The sequence below is a fragment of the Pungitius pungitius genome, chromosome 7 (genome assembly GCF_949316345.1).
Source record: "Pungitius pungitius chromosome 7, fPunPun2.1, whole genome shotgun sequence".
NCBI classification, from domain to species: domain Eukaryota; kingdom Metazoa; phylum Chordata; class Actinopteri; order Perciformes; family Gasterosteidae; genus Pungitius; species Pungitius pungitius.
In genome coordinates, this window is record NC_084906.1 from 11647088 (window position 1) to 11671056 (window position 23969).

At 41.4% G+C, this 23969-nt stretch overlaps 2 protein-coding genes across 3 annotated transcripts in view; both read left to right on the forward strand.

The window, feature by feature from the left end:
* The window catches only part of rabgap1l (RAB GTPase activating protein 1-like), an 86898-nt gene that overhangs the window by 23876 nt on the left and 39053 nt on the right, over nucleotides 1-23969 (forward strand). The gene's annotated exons all lie outside the window — the stretch shown is intronic.
* gpr52 (G protein-coupled receptor 52) lies at nucleotides 7001-14395 on the forward strand. Its single transcript, XM_037469304.2, has one exon. It carries the CDS (start codon nucleotides 8839-8841, stop codon nucleotides 9955-9957), a length of 1119 nt encoding a protein of 372 aa, XP_037325201.1. The 5' UTR covers nucleotides 7001-8838; the 3' UTR covers nucleotides 9958-14395.

Consider the following 23969-nt stretch of genomic DNA (forward strand, 5'->3'; position numbering starts at 1 on the left):
ATTCTAACTGTGTAGCAAACTACCAGTTACAAACCTTTTTATGGTCCTTCTGTTTTATTGTCAAACAAAGTAATATTGCCTTAGTTTTATGCAATCTGTATTCATGTTTTTTTCATCTAAGGCATTGCTTTACTATTTTTTTTATGGTTATTAATCCAAGTAAAGCAAAGTATTCCACTTGTTATCAGGCAGTTGTGTGAACCAGTTCCGTGACCCATCTTTGGATGTGTAGCAAGACGGTTTGGACAAGTGGGTGGTGTGATAAAGCACCAGCAGAAGTAATAGGAGGTGATGGAAACACACAAAGCAGACATAGATCTATGCTTTTATGGTTAATGCAATAGTCTTTTTCTTCTTTTTTTTGACTCATGGAAGCAGGCACCTGCTGCGATCAATAAGAATAGAGAAAGAGGGGGCGGTAGATTGAAAGAAGAGAAATGGGTAGAGGAAAGTGGAGTGTGGACCCATAAATATGAGGTCGTAGTCACTGGGGTAGAATTGGAGAAAAGGAATGTGTGTAAACATCAGGAGTGCCGGCAGATTTTAATCTTTCCTGAGTCACATACCTTCAGTTTTTCAGCCTACTGAGTGAGTTTCTCTTTCACGTTCTGTCACCATCTTTGTCTGTTAAATTGGAACCGTTTTTCTCTCTGCTCTTCATGTTGCGGTACTCGGATTGGGTCTCTCTGTCCTTCTGCCCCCCCACGGACCCCTCTCTCCTTTGCTCTCCCTACCTAAAGCCAAGCTTTGGTAGTTCGGCGCATTCATTCTCGTTCTGTTTGCTGGGCTGTGCCCGCAGCCTCTGTCTTGCTGGAGTTGTGATGGTATTGATAGGCGGGTGGCCGGGCTATTAATAGCTGTGCCGAATGGAACTGAGGGAAGATGGAGGAGGGTGGGAAAGCGGGAAGAGAGACTGCAGCGTTGAGGGCGATGTGGAGCTTATTAATGTCTGTTGTACGGGCTCAGTGACGACGTTAATGCTGATTGAATTTGAAGTTATTGGCCCGTCGTCTTTATGGAAGGGGTATCGGTGTCATAAATCAGCAGTGTTTAACCATGTGTAGTGTTTAGTCTTAAACCTACATCACCGAAACAGTTCTCTTGCTTGTATTTTACTAGGTGACTTTTGTTAGTCTTCATTATGAGTTATTCATAAAAGCAAACCACTGATCATCAGTTTAATATGGTTCATTTCTATAAATAATTTATAGCATAGAGATCCTGCACCTCTATTCATTTTACATGATTTTAATAAATATCTTTTCTTACAGCCGCTCACTCTGTCGTTGTAAAGTCTTTAGAACTCTAGGCTTTAGCTCAAGGAGACTGCGGTATCAGACACCTTGAATGAATGTCCTACCGCCCCATATATTTTATTTTTAGGGATGAATCTTAAGCACTTTTTCTCCAATATAATTAATCAAGCCAGCTCACTGAAAATAGGGAAACAAATGCAGCATGTGCTAGCAAATGGCAAGCTTTTGGGTGGTTGGTCAAATTTCTGACTGAATGTGTTTTAAAATGTCACTCATATTCATTCATATCACCCCATGTGACAGGATTTTTACGTTCAACAGATTGTCAGGATAGTTAAAAATGTTACAGTATTAGAATATTGAGTCTTCGACAGAAAATACATGCCCTTGAGAAAATGTGAATCCTGTAAATATATGAAGGCAAAATGGGGAAACATTCATATTAATAATTGAATTAATAAATCTTGTTAACTTAGTGTATTCATGACTGTGCCGTAACTTTGATGGGATCTGGTCCCTTTTTAAAACACGGTGTGGAGACATGTACTTTTCTTTGTGCAGCCTGAACAGGAAAAAAAGGAGTCACTAAAGATTCACAGATGTACAGACACCCTTGAAGTAATATTGATTAGGTGGATTTATCTAGTATACATAGAATGCCACAAGTTAAATGCCACTTATACTAATTTAGCAGCCAAATTATACTTTACCATTAAATTTAGACTCCGAATCATTTAGATTTAGACTACGTGGAAGTGGAGACCTCGGGGTCAACAACTACTCTGAATCACGTTGTTGGCCTCCTGTATTGAACTCTTTCACAAGGTGAATTCCACTGGGTCAGACTAACTCACTGCGCATTTAGCAGCGTGTGGCCCGTGGCTGGAAAGCTATCATAGAAAGCAAGTGTCATGTTCACTGTTGTACTGCTCTCACTTACAGTCATCACACAGAGTCACAAATACACTCTCCCCCCACACGCTATGGCCTTAAGGCATCGGAGACATTCACAAATGACTTTTTTCTCGGCTGGCTGTGTTTGGGCTCAAGGTTGGGGTGGTCGCTAGTGACATTTGAACAACCTTTCCGTCTCCCTGGAGCCAGACAAGCCCAAGGTGTGCTGCCTCGCTGGGACCGACAGCTTAGAGAACCTCAGCCAGCAGTATGCAGGGCTGCCGTTCCTGAAGCCCGATCTGACTCACGGCGCAGCCAGTGTGTTAACGGAGGTCAGCATTTCTCCCTCCATCGTTTCGATGGCTGTCGCCAGAGGCCTCGGGCAGCGGTTTTACCACAGCAGGCTGTGAGGAGCCTTGTACTGTTGCTTCTATATATACTGATTTGAATTCTGGTACGGCACCATTGATGTTGATGGATGTACATGGTTAAGATGCTAAGGGGTAAAATGTCACTTTCAGGAATAGATGGATGGGCCCGAAAAACATATTTCTACATAAATCCTTGATGTTATTTATTATTGTTAAGTCTACAGATACCCTGATATCATATTGTGGCCTCACCGTCTTTTTCTTAGAGACTGTGTTGTCTCTCTGCAAAGACCCCAACCCCTGTACTCCATCTTGATGGTTATTTGGACACATTATGACCGTACGATTTATTTTGATAGAGAAATACTATCTCATTTTTAAAGGTTAACTTATTTTACCTGCAAATATTTTACGTGTCTGTCGTTTTTTTATTTCCTTCCTGAACTTTGCTGGAATGTGACTGGAGCCAGCTCAGCTTAATTCTTTACACAGCATATAATGAAATAGAGGCGAAAGGTAGACCGGGGCTCTGAGGTGCTTTGCATTTTGATGTTGAATCATATTGAAGTCAGGCGCCAGCTTAGCAATGACATTTAACGCCGGTGTACAATCAAAGGAAGCATCAGCCACGCAACCAGGCTGGAATAATACTACACCCACGCCTGATAATCCACATACAGATACGCCGAGTACAATGTACATAACGTGGGCTACCATGGTAACTGCAGGGGTCTATGGAGTTCTGTCAGGTTGAAGTTGTTTCCATGACAATTCTGAGTACTTCTTTCACCTTTGTCTTTTAACCTCTGCCGTAGTTCAGTAAGTACTTGATATTTAGATAATTGGAAACTGAGTAGGTGGCCAGCTGATTACGAATATGCTTTTTCAACCTTCCTTTGACTACTGCAGTCACTGTGATAGTTTTTTCACAATGCTGATGTCTGATAGAAAATAAAACACAGTTGTTTCTTATATCTTTAACATTAACATGTCAATGGTTTTACCCGTTGCTGAAACTATAGTATGAATGCATGCGTGAACAGAGACCCGTCATGCAAATATATAAACTTAATTCCTCTGGCTTGGTTGCGTGCCGTGCCACTAGTTTGAGGTCTCCCACCATTCATGGGTGAAAAAAAAAAAACTCTGAGGAAAGTCTTGTCAATCAAAGCCACACATACACACACACACACACACACACACACACACACACACACACACACACACACACACACACACACACACACACTCCCTCCCCACTATCCCATCCTGCATTACAGTATCGGTAGGGAACAGCTGCATTGGATGGCCAATATAGGTCTATTCACAGCACCCCTCCTATCCTCCTCTCTATAATGCAGCCCTCCAGCTACTGTTCACATAAGCATGGCAAAAAACCAGTTTTTCTCAACCTAATATTGAGTTAAAATAATAAATCATTGATTTTTTGCCATTTAGGCATGTAAGCTTTTCATAAAATATTTGGTGGATAGAAATTCCCATTTAATATCAAAGATGTGATTCAAAGTGTATCCGCTGTGCTCGTGTTAGCATAGCCTCCTAGCCATGCTGACACTGATTCAACAGCTCGGGTTTAGGAGATGCAGCCTGCGGTGTCTTCTCTGGTCACAACACTTCTGTCTCAGTCCTCATACTGTTTGTAGACTCAGAGCTACAGTAGATCTCTGCTTCTAATTGTTTACATTTGGCCTTCATTTAGAAATGCATGTTACATCCTGACCTACATGGTGCAAGAACAATAGCTGCTACACAATAATCAATATAAGTATCATAGACAGTTCTGCACTGCCTTGTGGTGTGAGGTAAGATGAAGATGATAGATGGGGATTTATGTCTGTCTTCTCTTTAGCATTAACTGCAGCAAACCCGGTGTACGCAATAGAAATGGTGACATTGTACTGGAGAGGAATATGGACATAGATATTAAGGGTGTTCCACATAATGTGGCGTATGATAATGGGTACTTTTGTTTTCCACTTGCTATGAGCAAGCTTATATTTACATTGGACCTGTTCCCCATCACACTGTTTGCTTCATATATTTTGTCAGTTTTATTGTTGAATTGTAGAATGTGGTTTCATTACCAGTTCTTTCTTAAAACTCTTTTCATAGTTTGAAGTTCAAACGGCCCTCCAGTCTTTCCATACAAATGACCATTGTTGTGACTGTATACATTCGCTGGTCATTTAGATCCTTGAGCAATTGCTCATGATGTAACAATCATCTGTTATTCTCTTTTCCTATTGACCTGCTTTTCTGTAAGTTTTAATCCAGCTGATGCGTGCAGATCTTGTACAGACACTGACCAGGGCTTACAACACTGACTGCTATAAGCGCTTACGTGGCCGCCAGGGTCGTAATGACCCTTTCTAGATTTTTGCTTGATTCTATAGAAAGTCCTCTGACGTCTTTGATATTTGTGTGAAGTTGGTCTTTTGTTTTATTGATTGAGTGAACTGAATGCGTTGGCTGCTCTTGAAAGTGTGAACTTCACTCATTTGAATTACTGTATTCTGGTAAAATGTCCTTTAGGCAGAGGGGTGAACTGCCTTCATCCTTACTCGGTGTAGTGTAGGTTTCCATGCATTCTGTTGATTTGAACTCTCTTCTTATGCCATCACATTAGGCTGGTTTCAGCTGGAGGAGGGTGGGAAGCAGGGAAAGGTGAATCAGACTCCACCTTGGTTTCCAAGTGGCCCCGCTGGCTTTGTTTTGGAGCAGAATGAATTATTAACGGTGGCCTTCTGGTCGTGTTTTTCATCCGTGTCCACCGCCACAGGTAAGAGCCCTGTGCTGAGTGATCTCCATTGACTGGCTCCTTCTCCATTGACAGCAGAACTGTCAAAAAGCTTTCCTTCCTTTCTGACCCTTCTCCCCAGTTTTCCATCACACTGTTTCTCTTGAATGACCAAATTAACCAATGCAGATGCAGAAGAATATCTGCTCTCCATGACAATTATAGAGCCGTCCTTCTGTGTGGTGGACTATCTCGCACTCCAGTTCACAAATACACTGATTCAAACCGGCATATCACACTTCACTGAAGTTTAATAGTCTCTCATTTTATCTTAGCAGACAGGCCTGTGACAATCCCCTAAACAATCCAAACAAAGCAATATAGAAACTGGATTGTAGGTTACATTGATGATGTTAAAGGAAAGTCCATCATCTGGCAAACAATCGTAGCTGCACTCGCGTTAAACATTGAGTGGATGTACTGGAAAGTACTTTTCCAAAGTAGCTAATAACGTCAAATAATGACAGGCTTACGCCTAAGGACCAATTTCTGAATTATTATATTTAATTAATTTTTAATGAACCTGAACTAATGGGTGTTTTTTTTTTACATTGATCAATAGCACCATGCAATCCTATGTTTGTTTGGTTGACTCGGTGCATGTTGTCTTCCATGAAGGATTTTAGTTCTATTTGCTCCTTTCTAACCTTTTCTTGTGTTTGTTACAAATACTCAAACCACTACACTCCTACTCAAAGCAGCCAGGTGCTGTGTTGTTTTCCAGAGTAGCTCTTTTCCATCCACCGGGCAGCCATTCCTCACTACTTCTCATTCCCTTTAATATTTTTTGGGGGGAAAAAAACAGCAAAGTTGCTCTAAATTTTCTCTTTGCAAGATTCTCCTTCCCTGTCACAATGCTCTGCAGTTTCTTTCCATCCTCCCTTCTGCTTAGTTTGCTGTCACTTGATCCTCTTTATCATCTCCCGCTATAGGATGCACCCAACTGGCTGAAATGCCAGGCAACTGTAACTAAGGGGCAGGCATACCTGTGAAAAGCAGTTGGTTATATAAAGTGTCGAGAAGAACCTGCAGCCCTGCTAGACGAGGAGAATGGACTCATTTTACAAGAATAATACCTGTCCCATGTTTAATGGAATTATAGAAGGGGAGGGTCAACCCGTATGAATGATCATTGTATTCTTATATGACTACTTACACTGAAAAGCATTGTCTTCCCTCCTTCCACCAAAGTAAAGATAGTATGATGAGGGACTCCTAAAAATATCATGAGATGTATATATACTACCTCTTCTCTGATATTTATTTATTCAATGCTGTGTTCAATGCTATTTATATTTAGCAATTAAATAGAACTGTTTTTTTTTTTTTTTAAACCTACTTGGCTAGGTAGATATATGGAGTAGGTATTTTTAGTGGGAAGGAAAGAAAATCAGGGAGCTGGGGGGGACTTTAGTTAATAGAAAACAGACTGGGAAAGATAAGTAATATGTAAATACGAAATGTATCCAAATTTACCCCCGGGAGAAAGCCAGAGTGCGAGACAGAATAATGTGGAAGGGAGCCTCAGGTGCAGCTGGGATGGGAGGAGGCGGGGCAATGAGTGAGAAGCTCAGAGAGAGCAGGAAAAAGGGAGGGTGTGTGTGTGTGTGTGTGTGTGTGTGTGTATGGAAAGAGAGAGAGAGAGAGAGAGAGCAAGCTAGAGAGATTGTCTGTAGAGGGAGGGTGGGAAGTGTAAGCCAGTCACAGCATCTCTCCTTCTCACTGCACCAGGGCTGAGGGACTATTCGTCCCCTCGCTTCCCTCGTTGCAGATTTAACTCATTTCCATCAACGCAGTCATCTTTTTTTTTCTGGCTTTTCACTTGCTGCTTTTGACAGATGCATTCCATTCATCCCTATCTGTATCCCAGGAGCTAAGGATTTCTTGATTAAAGACGCTGGTTGTACACTAACAGAATTAGGGGAACGTTTGCAGAGGACGGTGCTTGAAACTGGGACTCCGACTGGGACTTTCTTCTATGGCGATAGAGTGGATTCCCTGCGAGTGTTTTGTTGAGGACGATAGACCTACTGAGAGAGGAGTTGTAGGAGCCCGGTGCCTCTACAACTAAACCGGGCGCATACATCAAAGGACTAAAGCAAGTTAGAACATCTATGGTTGCATTAATCACTTGAGGGGAAGGTGATGATGCCCCCCCCCTGCCAATGCTTCAGACTGTCACAGCAGCAGCAACAACAACAACACACGTCTATGGGATAAATAGATGGATTGCAGATTGATCGCCACACACCGCTCTCTGCCACAGGATTGCTGAGGAGTCGAAGCGAGAGGAGCGCTGAGTTATTCAGCTGGCCTCTCATTGCTCCAGGAGAGTCCTTCCACCTGCCTGCATGGGACATTCTACATTCAGCACTTTCACCCTCTACTGGACGTTTACATTTGTTTGTCTTTTGCGACTTGCAGTCCAGAACACTGAGAGGCGTGTTTGCACTTTTGGACTCCGACTTTAAATCACTTCAGTAGCAAAACTCATCTGGACATTTTTCGCCGATTTGGTTTATAGCTCATTCTGCCTAGGGATGCCTCGTAAACACATTTTGCCCCAAGCGCCGTGTGTGTCGAGAGAGCTGTGACGTTATCTCATGCGGAGATCCCCATGTTGTTCTAGCCCGTGTCTGTGTTTTGATTCGGACAATAGCTGGGCATACATGGGCTCCAGACACTGACCAGAGGACCACCAAATAAAGGAAGCCTGTTGTTACATTGTAAACACACTATCACCCATGGCACAGCGGAACAAAGCGGATTTAATTAAATGGTCTTTTTTCGGAGAAGGATGTCATTTTTTTCCATACTTTGATTTACTTAGAGAGACTTTTAAAGTTTGTATTGAATTATAACTGCATTCAGTGCATTTAATCTGATCTAGGTGTAAAATAGGAGCCATGTGTTGCTTACCTATTTGATCTCCTGTGAGGAACTGTCAATAGTGCAGCGCATTGTGCTCGCCGTCATGCTTTAACCTCTTCGTATGGTGTCATCTGCCCTTGTTTGGACATCGTATGCCCTCAGCATCCCGGTGGCAACCCTCATTAGCATCAGGAGACGAGGCCACAGACCTGCAGGCAAAGCAGCAGGGCCACCCGCCTTCGGGAATAGATGCTGGCCACAGCGGTTTACTGAGGCTATACAGCTTTTCTTCACTCTACTGACTTTAACCTACCCTCTACTTTTACTAGCCATGAGTGATTGGAAAAGGAGAGCTAAGCGAGTTGTCCTACCCTCCCAGAGGCTGTATTGATTTTCCTCCAGTCCGTGTTGAATTGAGACCCAGCTATGTGAGAGTCCGGTTAAAGAGAGAGAGAGAGAGAAAGTGTGTGTGTGTGTGTGTGTTACAAAGAATATTGAGCTTGGTGAACTGAAGAAGGCTGCAGACACTCTATGTAGATGGGGTGGGGGGCAGGCACTCCAGTTGCAGGCCAGCTGCCTCATGGGTGACACACCACAAACCTGACCCACCTGGACAGCACCCAAAACAATGAACCAGTCTGGACTGACAACGGACCCGCCGCTCACTGCCAACAGCAGTCATGGAGACTTCGTCCCTTACAGGCCCGCCAACCACTCTTGTCCCCTGGGCTGGGGGCTGAACGAAGGCCTGGAGGCGTGCGTCCTGGAGACTGCTGTCATCGTTCTACTGACGGTGCTCATTATTGCAGGAAACCTGACTGTTATCTTCGTGTTCCACTGTGCCCCTCTGCTTCACCACTACACCACCAGCTACTTCATCCAGACAATGGCCTATGCCGACCTGCTGGTGGGTCTTAGCTGCCTGGTTCCCACCCTGTCTCTGCTCCACTACCCCGCGGGTGTTCAAGAGCCCATCACATGCCAGGTTTTCAGCTACGTCATCTCTGTTCTGAAGAGTGTTTCAATGGCCTGCTTGGCTTGTATCAGTGTGGATCGCTACCTGGCCATAACCAAGCCATTGTCTTACAACCAGCTGGTGACGCCATGCCGACTACGAGGCTGCATCACTCTAATTTGGGTGTACTCAAGCCTGGTTTTCTTGCCGTCCTTCTTCGGGTGGGGAAAACCAGGCTATCACGGGGACATCTTCGAGTGGTGTGCTCACTCTTGGCCCACCTCTGCCCTCTTCACAAGCTTCGTGGTGTGTTTGCTTTATGCGCCCGCGGCACTTGTGGTTTGTTTTACGTATTACCATATCTTTCGCATCTGTCAGCAGCACAACAGGGAGATCAGCGAACGGCGCGCACGTTTCCCCAGCCAGGAGATGGAGGCTGGTGAGGGGGGCGGCAATGGGCATCACGGGGGGCACGGCCCAGATCGGCGCTACGCGATGGTGCTGTTCCGCATCACCAGTGTTTTCTATATGCTTTGGCTGCCCTACATAATCTACTTCCTGCTAGAGAGCTCCCATGTGCTGGATAGCCCTGCCCTCTCCTTCATCACCACCTGGCTGGCTATTAGCAACAGCTTTTGCAACTGTGTCATCTACAGCCTGTCTAATAGTGTGTTCCGCCTGGGCATGCGGAGGCTCTCGCAGACAATTTGCTCCTTCAGCCACTGCGCAGCCGATGACAGGGACTTTGGGGAGCCTAAGCCCAGGAAGAGGGCAAATTCATGCTCTATCTGATGGGATGACTTTTACAGCATGAGGATTACCGCTGGAATCAAAAAATGGGGAACAAAAAATCTTAACAAGCCTAGGAGCTAGTTAGCTTTCAGTAACATTGGGAGGGCTTAACTGAACAGGAAATGGATTCTGTTGTTTCAGCCGACACAGGTCAGCTGACACCAGTGACGTTGCCTTGGTCTCAGTAAATCGTGGTTTATTGCATTATAAGCTTTTTAAGGAGATGGGTGCTGTGTCTAAACAGAGACGAAGTAAATGTTAATGAAATGGTCACTCTGTGATGGCTTTTATTCTTTGCAATGTGATTTGGCTTTGGATCAAATAGAAAGTCGTCTCCCCATGTCTTAGCCTCTACATCTCACTGCATACCAACCCGGTTGTAGATCGTGAGAATAGTAAACTGTAAACACCAAAAGATTTACAAACAACTTTTTAGACATAAAATGTGGCCATACTATTTCATGCCGTTATATATTTTTGTAGTTGTGAAGTGGATCGACCCTTGATTCGATGTCTCCATACTTTGTTTTTAGAGACACTAAATCACCTTCACCTACGTGTGCTAATAAACCTGTTTCAAGATTATAAATGGGTACTATACAACACACAGTGACAGTGATGGCAAGGATTATGCTGATGATAAATAACAGACTGCGTAATTCTCTAACTGTTTTCTATAGGAAAGGGAGCTCAGTATCTGCTGAAATATTTTGTGTTGATTCGTGTGCCGGTGAAAAGGAGAGATGCAGAAAATGTAGTGATGGGCCAAGCTCTGATCTGACATTTGGTTCACATTTGATGAAAGCTGTTTACTGAGATCCTCTGCAAAATGTAATACATAATGTAGATATTATCTGTCATCTTAAATTGTAAAACTCCAATTTAACATGGTTTGTGCAGAAAATACCCCATTCTTTAAAACATTAGACCAAGGACTGTTAAAATATGTAAACTGTAAAATGAGAGGTTTGCCTGGACACAACATGCTGACATTGACCAATGTTGAAGCGTGTTCTTTAAGGATGAAATGCTTTTATTGTTCATCAATTTTAAAAATTAGCTTATTATTGTTGACCGATTCTATTAAAAAGCACAGTATGTCAAGAATTCAGACAGATTCAATGATGGATGGGTTTGACACTTTATATTGAAGGCAGTGAACTGATGCAGCAGATAACTACGCAGTATAGTTGTTGTTTTTTTTTAAATGGCCCATCTGGGCCTGTGGTGTGGCATTCCTGATGTGGCTTTGTTATGAGTATTCTGCTAACAGTTTGATGCATGAGCGCTCATCAACAACAACTAAATATGACACCCCCCCTGTACAGGTCAATATACCAATATTAAATAGTGAACAAACAGAATTTAAAAAACCTAAACAGCAGGTTTAGTTCTGAAACAGAATTTGGTTTCTGAGCCATAGATCTGAGGTGACTTCAGAATATCTTTTTTAGATGCACATAGGATGTTTTAGGTGGTATGAATGAGTGATAGTTATCCTCAGATCAAGTGATGTCTTTATTTCCCAGCAGCAGTGGTTAATGTCATCCGATCTGTCTGGAGGTCGCTGTGAGGCTGAAATCTTGAATGAAAACTAAGCATGTAATTTCACATCAGTTATGTTTAAGGCCAGCAGTAGCTTATTTTCTGGATGTTTCGGAAAACTTTTGGACGGACAATCCTTGTTAGTTTTACCCCACTGTCTTTCAGTTGAACCAATTTGGTGATTGAAAAAAAATGTCAAACTACAGGCCTGAATGTCTCACATTTGTCTTCATGCTTTTGTGAACGACCCTGGCATCTAGTGTGCACTTCTCACACAGGAATCCCACTCTCATTTTGGCTTTAGAAATTTTCTTTATCCTTTTTCAAGATGTCTGTGCACAACAGATGGCTGTTCGGGGAATGGCAGACTATAGGTGTTATAAAGTCCTGGAATGTCCCACTCTGCTAGAAAGAAGAAAAAAAACGATATTTGATACGTAATATTTGCATTTGATAAAAGTGCAGATCCTACAAATTGTCTTTGGTTATGAATCTTACGTTTTAAACAGTAGACCAGTCACTCCAGTTCATTTCCCTTGTACATTCCCTTGATCGTTGAATCAGGGTCAGAGCATAATTCATTTCAAAAGAATACAGCCACATAATGGAGCCAATAAGTTACTGATCTCCCTCTTTGCTCATTGAGTGGTGTTACCTGTGGTGTAGGCCTTGCTTTTAGTGTATGTTTGTCCATGCACAGCAAACCCAGTCCCTTGATATTGTAAATGCTTTCAATTCTGCTAAACAGTAGCCTGTAGAGGTGGTGATTTCTGACCATTGGGGCAGAGAGACTCTGAGCCTTTAGCTTATTAGACATGTGCCGCTTCACATCCAGCTAAAACGGAGCTACCTGATCATGGCATTCAAGAGTCTTTCTGGCCTTTGTGATTGAATGTACGTTCCATATCATGTTTGGTCACGGTCTGGTAAAAAAATACCACTGAAAAGAAAAAAGTAAATATTACTCTCTTTCCCGGCTCTCTATATAGTTGTGCACAAGGTGAGCAGCATAGAGTCAACTTAAAAGACTAAGGCGCTGACAGTGGCTCTGCGCTTATGTTTCCGGCCCGGGATCATCAGCATTCGTCACCTTTAACATATTTAAGAGTGAGTCGGGGTGAAGAATATTGCTTTATGCAGCTTTAACACATTTCAGATTCTTCTGTATGTGCCTAAAGATGTATTTTATAAGAAGCAAATAAGTTATTTTACATCAATATGCTGCACTTTAACAAAAAAAAGCAAAACCTACATTAACATACCATGTGACCGTGTACACATCTGAAGTCACAACGTGGTTGGATTTAGAAATCCACTTTCACTTTAATCTTTCAGATGGGTTTCCACTTTTTTTCTCAGTCAATCAGATTTGAACTTTTTTAAGTGAGTACTTGTTCTACTATCTGACATCTACATTATATTATGATAAGAGGAGACTGCAGATATCCAAGTCTTGTGAATTCCCTTCTTCAGCCATATGCCCTGGCATATATGAGAAATAGCAGTAGTAAACCACAGCATAGCCGTGTCAAATACTAGACTTTCATTTTAAATAGCTTGTATTTTTTGGTGCTCCTTTGGAGCAAAGTGCAGTGGGGTAGTAGAAGAAATGTATATGGTCCGGATTAGTGCTTTATTATCTTCTTTATGTGTTGATCAACAACAACACAGCCACATAGAAAACAGGGCGAAAGCAAACAAAATAGCTCAATTGTTACCATCTAATGTAGAAGTTGGAATATACCGTTCAATTGAGATTTTAGTATTTGATCTAAATTTGCACAAACATTCATAGCTATGGTGGACTTTTTGTAGCGGGTAGTGGTTTAAGATTTCAAAAATCAGAAGAGCCACTGAAGGAATATTTAAAAAGTAAGTTGTTTTTATGTGTTTGTATTACGCCGACCAAATTTATGCGGGAGAAAATTGAAACTTAACTTGTTCAAACAAATAATCTTTTAAGTGCGTTGATCAAGGCTTTTAGTAATTGCGGGATAATATGTATTTATTTATAAAAAATGTTAAAACCTTTACACAATATACGGTATATTAGTATACTGTATGTAAAGTGTGTGTATCTATTTTTACCTGCCGTACAGCCAAAAGAAATCAGTGATATTCTGACAAAGGTATGGCACACCCATTTGTGTTAAGTCAACTAGGCTGCTGATGTTTTAAATAGGAAGAAGTGTGTGTGTTAGATTACATAGTATATATTTTTTTATTTTTAAATTGTGTCAAAGACTATGGTTTTGTCGTTGCTGCCTACCCAATAAAGGTGAAAATAGTAGACATTTGCACCTGTGTAGTTGCTTTTGTGAAATGTCTGTTTCTGTAGCAACAAATGCCAGTTAGCCAGCTATCGTCATTGCCTGTAGAACTCTACACACATCATATTTCCTCCACTTTGCATCATTCTGAAGATGTTACGAGGAAAATGAAGATTTGGGCTTGTTACTATGTGGAATACCAGTAGAATCTCAGGACCCGATGGGAGGAGTGCCGTTAGCTAACGCCTGCTAAAGCATTATTGAGGTACACATGAGAAAACGGTTTTGATTCACAGCATCAGTTACTTTTGTTATAATCACAGAAGCAAGCGTCTATGATGATGCCAACATAAGTACAATGAGCAGATTTAATAAGAAATGTATACTGAAAGAATATTGAATGTAACAGCGGATCGTGTAGAGGATTTGGTTGGAGAGGTACTTTGTTGTTACTAAGTGTTTATGCCTGAATGTTGAAGATGAGAGGGAGGTATATAGTGAAGTAGAGGTGGGGTATTTTAGAAGGGATCAAAAGAAAGGATGAAAACTAGATCAAATAATGCAGATTGACGCAAATTTAAACCAGTCAAATGTTTTTTTAATTATTGAAAGTACGTTTTCGTAGCGTGGTTTTATTTAATACACAAATGTTTTGTATACACAAATGTTTTGTTATACAAAAAATAAATGGAATTCTTCATACATTTCCTCATTTCCACAAGTCTTTATTATAGCACCATAAACAATTTTTATCAAGCTGCCCAAAGCTCAATAGTTATTTCATAACCTATTGAGTCCTTTTTAATATGTTTGTCTCAAATGTTCATTCAAGTGACCATGTTTAAGAGTAGGCAGCTTTCCTAGTTTTTTGTCAAATTATAGTTTTCAAACAAAAATCTGTAGTTGTTCACAAAATCACGTGCAACTATTCATCCAAATCAAGAATAGCTTCCCAGTCCAAGCCTGCTCAGTATTCATGGCCGCCAACATATCAGGAATTCCCTTTTATTTCTACAAATGGCTGCACTCGAATCATTTCCTCTTTCCATTTGCATCCTGCCACTTTCCTCTCCTTCCGTCCTGATTGAGAAAGGAGCACCTGACCATCTTTTGAAGAGGGGGGGGGGGGGGAATCATAATTGGAGGGGAAGCCAGTTCCTGCCACTTTGTTCTAAATATGGAGACTCGTGGCTCCCACCAAAAGCCTTTGATGACACAAGGAGGACGCACACATGCATTCACACACCAACACTCCCTCATGCATCTTGCATGGCCTCCATTAAGTCTTTGAAAAAAAACTAAAAACGTGGGCTGTGACTGTGATCCCATAGCGGTCGGTGTTGATCAGGGCGCAGCTGACAGGTCTCACTGAAATGTAATGTAAACATTTATTCATCCAATGATTGAAGCTAAGACTACAGTGGCTCTGTGAAGCTCTAGTTTGGCACAGCTGGCTTTGAGCTGAATGAATTCAGTGGACAGTGGATGGATGAGCTTAGTTCTAGTACGGTTCTTCCTCTGAGGACTACGCATCTCTATAGCTGCATACAAATTCATGGCAAGGACCAATTCAGGCCATCATTGACATCCTCAGAGCCTCCAGCATGGCTCAAACTGCTTTGCTTCAGTAAAAACACTCACACTTTCAACTTATAACCCAAATCTCCTACTGGGTATGTTTGGCAAATGTATTGATTAAAAACACAAAGTACTTGCTGTGAGAAGAAAATTAATTTTCTCATCTTTACCTGGCTTTCTGGTTCAAGTCTGGTACTGCTTCTCTGGGATTTCAGCATGAACCTCTGGAGAATCCCATGGCTCAGTGGTTGATGAAATCTTTGCTCTAGTTTAATACGTGCCACAAGTTCAATCAACCATATACAAAAATAACAAACATACTTTTGCACAGTGCTTTGTGGAGCATTGTCAAATTTGACATTTAAAATGTTTTTATGGGGTGATGTGTTGATTACCTTGAAACATAACTTAAATGACCTCCATTATGGCATTTCACTAACTTAACTAACATAATCACAAACAAGAATTTCGAGCTTTGTGCAATCAAAATGTAGTGTAAACTAATTATTGCATGGGATTCAGCCCGTAGCATGTTTGTGAACAGAACGTTTGTAGTTTAAGCCATATTGAACGTAGTAATAGGTCAATGAATCTCATGCTGCAAAAATGACCTGCAGTTAAATGATACTACTGTGAGAAGCTCTTAGCAGGGCGTACTATAGGAACATGACATTTTAAGTGCATGTCATTCATTTTATTTTCTAAATGTTAGCGTTTCTCTAATAGCCATTGTTGTTAAATAGATGGGACGAACTGCTCCCAGGTCAAATCCCCAAAGTGGTGCTGAATCCTGTCCAAGTCCCCAAGAGCAACACAAGGGACAATTACCTGTCCACTGATTGCAGGGTGCCCTTGATGGGAACATTGGAAAATGCCTGAAATTTGGAATCACAGAGGTCCCATCAGCTGCATTTCAGAGATCAGTGCTTTCATTTCACCTTTGGACCTGATTATTGTCATAGGTTGGTAACAAAAATAAATGGATTTCCAACACTGGAAATCGTTGATGGTAGCTTTACGGCTCCATTTAGTCTTTGTCACTTCGGCTGAGCATGTGATGAGGAAAGGGGGGCACAAATAGTATAGTCCATGGGAAAGATAGTTATCTCTTAACGTGCGTTACAATTAGTAAAATCACGCTATTGTTCCGTAAACCAATATTTATGGTGGATCCTCATCACATGAGATGCAAGCTGCATCTGTTTCCATTTTTTTTGGAATGGTGTGCCCTCTGATGGCTTTGCTTTTAACTGCGTCTAAATCGCTGAAAATATAAGATGTATTGGAACAATAAAGTTGAGTTTGTCATAAGTCCCTAAGTGGACGTTCATTGACGGTGCCAACTGGCCGCAATATAAATTAATTGCAGTCTGAGTGAATTGTGTCTGCTGCTCTCACTCAGTATTGTAATAATTTCTGAATTTGTTGTCCCAGTGCGTCAGATACAAAAACATTGGCTAAAAGATTCCATATTTACTACATTCATTTGGCAAGGTTAGAACATCTTAGAGGGGGCTTCACTTCCATGGAGATCTGTGGCGTAGTTTTATGGTTAATATAATTTTTCAAATTTGGGTAAACGTTAAAGGTAGCCGTGTTGCTACGATTTTTAAACTGACAGTTTGGATTACTATGTTAGGTCATGTGTGGTACTTATCCAACATCATTACCTATTGCACATCCCCAATTTGGAGAAGCAGGAGTACCATCTCAAGGGCAAAGTAATGAACTGCTGTGGAGGGGTTCGGCAGAAAAATGTATTCAGCCACCTAAAAGAAATGCACTTCTTAAGAAAATACAGTTTTAGTTGAAGTTATATTTGTGATATTTTTATTTACACCAGGAAACTAAACTGAAAGTAATACTTTGGTTTATCTGTATTGTTTTTGGTCAGATTACAGATTTAGACTATTTTTTTTTACTTGAAGTGGCTTATGTGTATCATGCTATTATTGCAATTATGTGCTGATAACTCCTGCATCGGCTTCAAAGTGGGCAGTCATACAATCTCACTTCAAATGATCCAAACTATCGTGTTGACGGTGTCGGATAGGGCTTGCGTCACATCACAAATAAAAAAAAAAGGTCGTCAAAAACGGCTACAAACGGGGCACCTGGCTTTGTGAAGACGATCTGCTCTCTGTGCAGATTTAAACGGCTCATTCTGTAGTGACGAAAACAGGACTCGGGCGTTTTTCAGCCGATATTAACCTAAAGACAACATACTTCTACGTCTGCCAAGACCCCAATGTTATACATTGGAAGGAGCTAAAATGATATTGAGTATTTGACACTTGACGAATTTGATGGGAGCCTGACAGGATGGAAATGAGCAGCTTCTTATTGATTGGCTTGAACCACTGTAAATATCCTTCAGCCTGTGATTGTTAAACTGCCAGAAGTGTTCTACAGCACCACTCCTCCACTTTTCCTATCTCTCCATGCCTCATGGTCAGAAGCACCTAATATTTTAACATTTTACATTTTAACCATTGCTTTACACAAAATCGTTTACATTCCAAATGAATGTATAAACTTAACTTTTCTTTTTTTTCCAGTGTGTTTTTATGTAAAAACTAAAGTCTGTTTCAGACTGTAATGGATTGTCCTCTCTTCCGTGGTCAACATCGTCAGACGAGTGGCCACAGGCGGTTGAACTGCACATATTCTCTCCTGTTGGAGAAGGATTTGATTGTGAAACATAGGAGCTCATTAAAGTATTGTCTTTGGAACTGCTTCAATCCACCACTTCACTGCTTTAGTAAAGCTAAATTCATACTTACAAATTTGATATAGTATAATTCACACCAATAATCTTGCTCTAGTTTTTAATACTTAAAGGACAAAGACAAGCAACCTTGACAAACCTTTGAGGACAAACCTGCTTTTTACTGTTAACCTCCCGGCAGACCTCAGGTACTGGAGCTCTGCCAGCAGATGTACAGCCAGCATGTCTACTGCACTCGCAGGGCATTTTAGCTGAATTAAATACCACAAGAGAGTAGAATTAACCCCTTGGCTCCTTAGCATAGCACCTTTTACAACCCTCTCTCTGGCTCTTCTTATTCCCTCTCTCTATCCTGAAGCGACGTGTCCCAGAGTAGCACAGCAGGCCTGTCCGTGCCGGGCAGTTATTCAGTAGTGATGGTCCGGCGGCTCGCCTCAGGCCATCGAGCACATGGGTACAGTAGTTCTCCCTCTCTGGCATTTAGCCTTGCTGCTGGTACCACGGTAAGAGGATGGTGGTCACTCAAGTGATTGAGTTTTGAGGTTGCAGTGCAGGTTTCAAGCCTCAATACGTCTTTGTAAATATACCTTCAATTTTAAAATATATAAATTCAAGGTATACAATTAATTTATCCGTTATAAAATAAAGGTTTGTTACTTGTATTTACAGTGGATTCTTTGTGAACTGATGTGTTTGCAATCCAGGCGTGTTCTGTGACCTTAAAAACAACTGTAAATACGTCTGTGTTGCATTTATTATATTCAAGGTCATGTCAGGTAAGGTCTAAATTAATGCCTTTAAAAATATTATTTTGGGGATAGTTTTCATTATTGCAGTGTGTGGCCATGAATGTTATTTAGGAGTGCATTCTCTAATTGATTTCTGGTTAGCTGTACTCTCCCTAACAACCTGTGTGTGTATTGGTGGATACCAGCACCATATCTAGTTGCAGTCGAATGTCTCTTGTTTTCTGTGGTTCTTGAAATCGGTGGCTTCAAATAAACAACCTCTTCCTTATTCATTCACATGCACTTTATTTTGAAGATGCAGGGGAAGAAAAATTCAGGCAGAGGGGATAGTCTAATAGGAGGGGTCGTCTAATACCTGTGTTTTCAGGGTTTTAATCAACAGATGCACTGATTCAAACAGCAAAAAAAATTATAATGGACAATTTTCAGCTATCTCATGATTGGTGGGCAGCCAGTTTGTCTCATATCTCCTTCCTCATCAATTGCTGCCTAATTTTGAAATGAATGACTGTTCATAAGACTTTTTGTCTCTGGTGCATCCTATGCACCGCAAACTTGCAACTATCCATGGACTATAATTGTTTTGGGACCGCTTGTGACGGTCCTCGTGTCCACCGTAAGTTGCAATGTTAAGATCAATCTGACATATTTGCAAGTAGCTCTGCTGCTCCTCATTATACAACGTTACACTGTCTCCGAGATTGTTAGGACTTTGTTACTAAATGGTCCTGTTGTGATCCCTGGTGTGTGTGGGTGTGTGTGTGTGTGTGTGTGTGTGTGTGGGGGGGGGGGGGGGGGGGGGGTCGTGTCTGTATCTTGGCCTACTGTCTGTTTCTTTCACACGTGTAACAAGTAGAATGTAAGGCACAAAGAGCCATCTTCACATAGAGGAATTCACTTAACTTTTTTCATATCCATACCCAAGTGTTCTTTTGTGGGCCAACCTGATGAGTGTCTGATCCTCCACTCACTCCAGCATCCTCTGGGATATTCTGTCCCCACATAACAGACACTCAACACATTTCCTCCAGTAAAACCACAACACACAGAAAATGTCACACATCTGGGGGGATGCACTTTATCCACTGACCTCTCTATGAAGTGTGCGCGTGCACGTTAGAAAGAATCTCATTGTGCTCCAAATCCATTGCATCGGGTTGATTGTAAAACTATTTTATTTTAGGAATCATTTCACCATTATTCACTCTCTATTAATTTTTTTTTTATTGACTACAACAATTGTGAAAAATAGCCATCATGTTTTCTCAGAACCAAAAGAAGACATATGCTATTAGATGAAACAAACGAAGCAAATACCCACATTTTAGGAGCAGAACCAGGAAGTTAAAAAGTAAATAAAGATGTTCACCAAAACAGTTAATCCAGCTCTGTTATCCTTGAGCTCTCTGCTGTGTTCACAAAATAAGAAGTTTTGCTTTTGTGCTTCCTGTCTGAACACCGAGTTCACCGCCATCCAAGCTTATTGAAATGCAGAACCAGCCAAATCGTTAAAATGCCACGGCAGCGATACAGAGTCAGATGAATTTGCAATCTGCCAGGCGGGCCAGCTGTCCCCCCTCCCCTTCCCAAAAAACCCTCCAGGGAAACCTCTATAAACTTCCTCGCCAGAAACCAAGGACAAAGGTCTCACTGGGAGCTGGTTGGTAATTACCGGGTGTCCGTCCTGAATATGACACCAATAGATTATTTTACCGTGTCCCTCTCAAATGACAAGGAATGAATAGTGTTTGTGGCAGCTAGGTGTGGCAGCAGGGCGGCATCCATTTCCCACCCAGCTTTTTGCCTGACATTCTTATGTCAGCGTAAGCAGTCTTTTTAGCAGCTAATCAGCTAAACTGTATCACATGGTGCTAAGGTCTCTTCCTCAGAGGCTTGCTGCAGCAGGGTAGTTTCTTCTCAATTAGCAGTGTTTTCCCCTTTGTTTAAGGTCTCAGGTTAGAGTATATATATATATAATATATATATATAAATAAATATAAATATAATGCATATATATATAATGCATATATGTTTATAGAGGCAGGTGGAGAGGGGTCTTGATTTGCCACTGAGTTTTACATATTGCTTTTTTAACCATGCCGTTGAAAAGAAACACGCTTTTTACACCAATCGTCTTTTAGTCCTTCTCTCTTGAGACTGTTTTCTGGCGGTATATTACGGTTTTTATGAACCAGTTTGTCACTTTCAGTACTGGCCTTCCATTGAAGCAGCTGCCATCCATCGCAGGATTCTGTCATTCCGCTACCTCTTTCCTCTTCCTCTCCCTATCTACTCTGCATCCTCACTCTGTATTTTCAAGTGATTTCTCCGTCCTTTCTGGACTTAACATTCTCTACTTAATAGATTCTATACTATCATCTGTCTTCAATTTGAATGTGTCTGACATGCATTATGTAACAAATTATGTTGCTTTACACTGGAGCAGATACAACTTTCTACCAGTTAGTGAACTGGTTTATGTGCACTCTTGCCTGGATACGCTCCAGGGCGCAGCTCTGCAACAGACATGCTCTTTGACATACCATTCTGCTGGTTTATCTCTGCCTCTGTTGTCTAACACATCCAATCATGCACCACTACCCACTCAGATGACACAGCACTTGCCCCTGTTTTTGCAATCCCATCAGAGAATTGTGCATTGAATTTAATTAATTAATCCACCTCTCTACCATGTGAGAAATCAATAATTAGGTTTGACAGAATATGGGGATGAGTAACACATCAACAGCACGCTCCAGGAGTGTGTTTTACTGGAAATCTGCTGTGAAACCTGCCCAGAGGAGCTGTTAACCTTCTGACCTAAGACAATGAAATGAATCCTTGAGGTTTAGGGACACGATGCTTATTCATGTTTAAAAAAATACTAGTTTATTTCCCAGACAAAGGTACAATTTAGGGAAAAAAAACACAAAAGTTCAGTGGGATAAAAATCTGAAATTAGGAATGTTTGCTAAAAACATTGTCGCTCAGTGTCTATAGTCCAAAAACCAGTTCTGGTTTAACACAGTTGTGAGCCGCCCTTCCATCCTCCTCCAGCTCCAACACTTCAAGTAACAGCAGGAGCCTGCACCCTCTCATTGTTGGATTCAGTGTACTAAATATAGTCTTCATATAGACACAGTCAACAATGCAGGGATGTCATTTTGGTGGTTCAATAATTTGTAACTCAAAAAGCCTAACCTTGCTTTTATATTCTTCTGATGCACAGCACCAGTCACTTGTGTGGACACATTTTCTCCTTCAACAATGTGTCCAAACTTTTGAATCGTACTGTATGTTCAAATTCACTTTGTTGTATCACTTGGGTGGTGAGCTATCAGCTTTGTTGTTGTTGTAGAATAGGTACCGTGGTGTGTACAGCGTGGCAGAATCTCCCACATCATGATAATGTATTGTCGTATCGGTCAAAACTTGCACGTTGTGTGTTGTCGTCATCTGTTCTGTGAACAATCTCACTGTTTAGATGAATTATTGACAAAGCGGACAAATCTTTCCGGCTACTGACCGTGTTATCTTTGCCAGTCATGGCTGTTTGCCTTATAATGGCAGTTGCTGAAGTAAAACATTTAGGTTTGGTTCTTTAGCTTTGCTCCCTCTGTAATTATTCTGTGAACACAGTTTGACTTTGTACCCAGCAATCTGTCTTCATGTTTGCCTCCAGCGGTTTAACGCTAGCAGCCTCCTCTCTGATTGGCCGGGCTGTCACTTTAGGACTTAGTGGGCTCTGAGTGTTCAGCTGTCTGAACCCAGCGTATTCTGCTGCCACCTCATCGGTTTAGCAAAGCATGGCTGCTCCTCTGTCGAGGGGCTCACCAGCCAGCACCCTTGGGCCCTTTCCACACCCGGGAATTACACAACACCGTCAGAAGAGAAGGGCAACTTGAGAGCTCGCTGCTCGCTTCTCTCTCTCTCTTAAAGAGGGGTAAGATGGAGCGGCTTCTAAGATTCTACATTTGCAATTTTATATTTTGAGCAATTTACCACCACTTGTATTCAGAGAGACTCTATGTGAAATAGAGAAATAATGTGAAAGCAGGTAGGTGGCTCATTCATTTTTCTCAAGGACATGTTGACACAATTCGGTGCTGATGATGGACGGACTGACTCATGCTTTTAAAGCAAGTTGTCGCAGTGTGGTGAAGCACAAAGAAATGTTATCAGCGTTTTTCTGACGCTTTTCTACATTGTGCTTCAAACGTCTCATGTTTAAAAAATGACCAATGTGTGTTACAAGTCTCAGCCTCAAAACTGTTTGGAGCCCTGGACGGAGGACTTGTGGGCTATCAGAGGACACTTGACGGGGGACAACTCCGGTCCATTTTTGCTTCTGAATGAATTGTTTTGATCATAAAATGACAGGCGTTTTATTTTATTGCCTTCAAGCTTAATTCAGATAAAATGACAGTTCCCAAGGCACTGATTAACTGATTAACATTTAAAAGTCCCCATCAAGCATCTGCCCTTTTATTGCTTTCCTCTTTTGAGATTGCAGCAAAATAATTTTCGTTACAGCTATTAGAGCTTATTCTTCCTCTCATGTTGTGATTAGTAAGATATTAAGATATAAGTATTATGAAATTATAATACAATATTATCACAAATATTTGTTGATCTGCAAGCAACACTGGTTCCATTTATAACCAGCATTTAATTCAGCCTCCTTGTAAAGTTATGGATTTATCTTATCCTTATTTTTGTTAACAATTGTTATCAATCGCTTATTTTCCAACACAAATCAACACAAACGCTATTGATCGTACAGTTTTAAAACAGAAAAAGCAGCCAATTCTCAAAATCAAAAGGCCTCAATCAGCAATTATAAGGTATTTTTAATTTAAAACGTTGTCTGCAAAATTGTTGATTAACTGCACTGCTCCTGTTTCTGAACGACCTCAAGCCCAGCAAACAATTTACACTGTAACGTTCCCTTCAACAACCATAACATGCTCTCCCAATCATCTCTATAAAGCCCACCAGAGACTGATTCATGAGCAAACCTGCTTTGACCAAATGGGCACAGGAGCTCTGTGGTGTTTCTTGAGCCCTTTTGACTCTGTGAACCTGTGTCAGCTTTCCCCAGCTGGCCAGAGCCGTTAAATGAATTGCTGTCGGATGTTGAGG

Excerpts from the sequence above, each read along its gene's own strand:
- gpr52 (XM_037469304.2), top strand. The coding sequence starts at position 8,839 with ATGAACCAGTCTGGACTGACAACGGACCCGCCGCTCACTGCCAACAGC.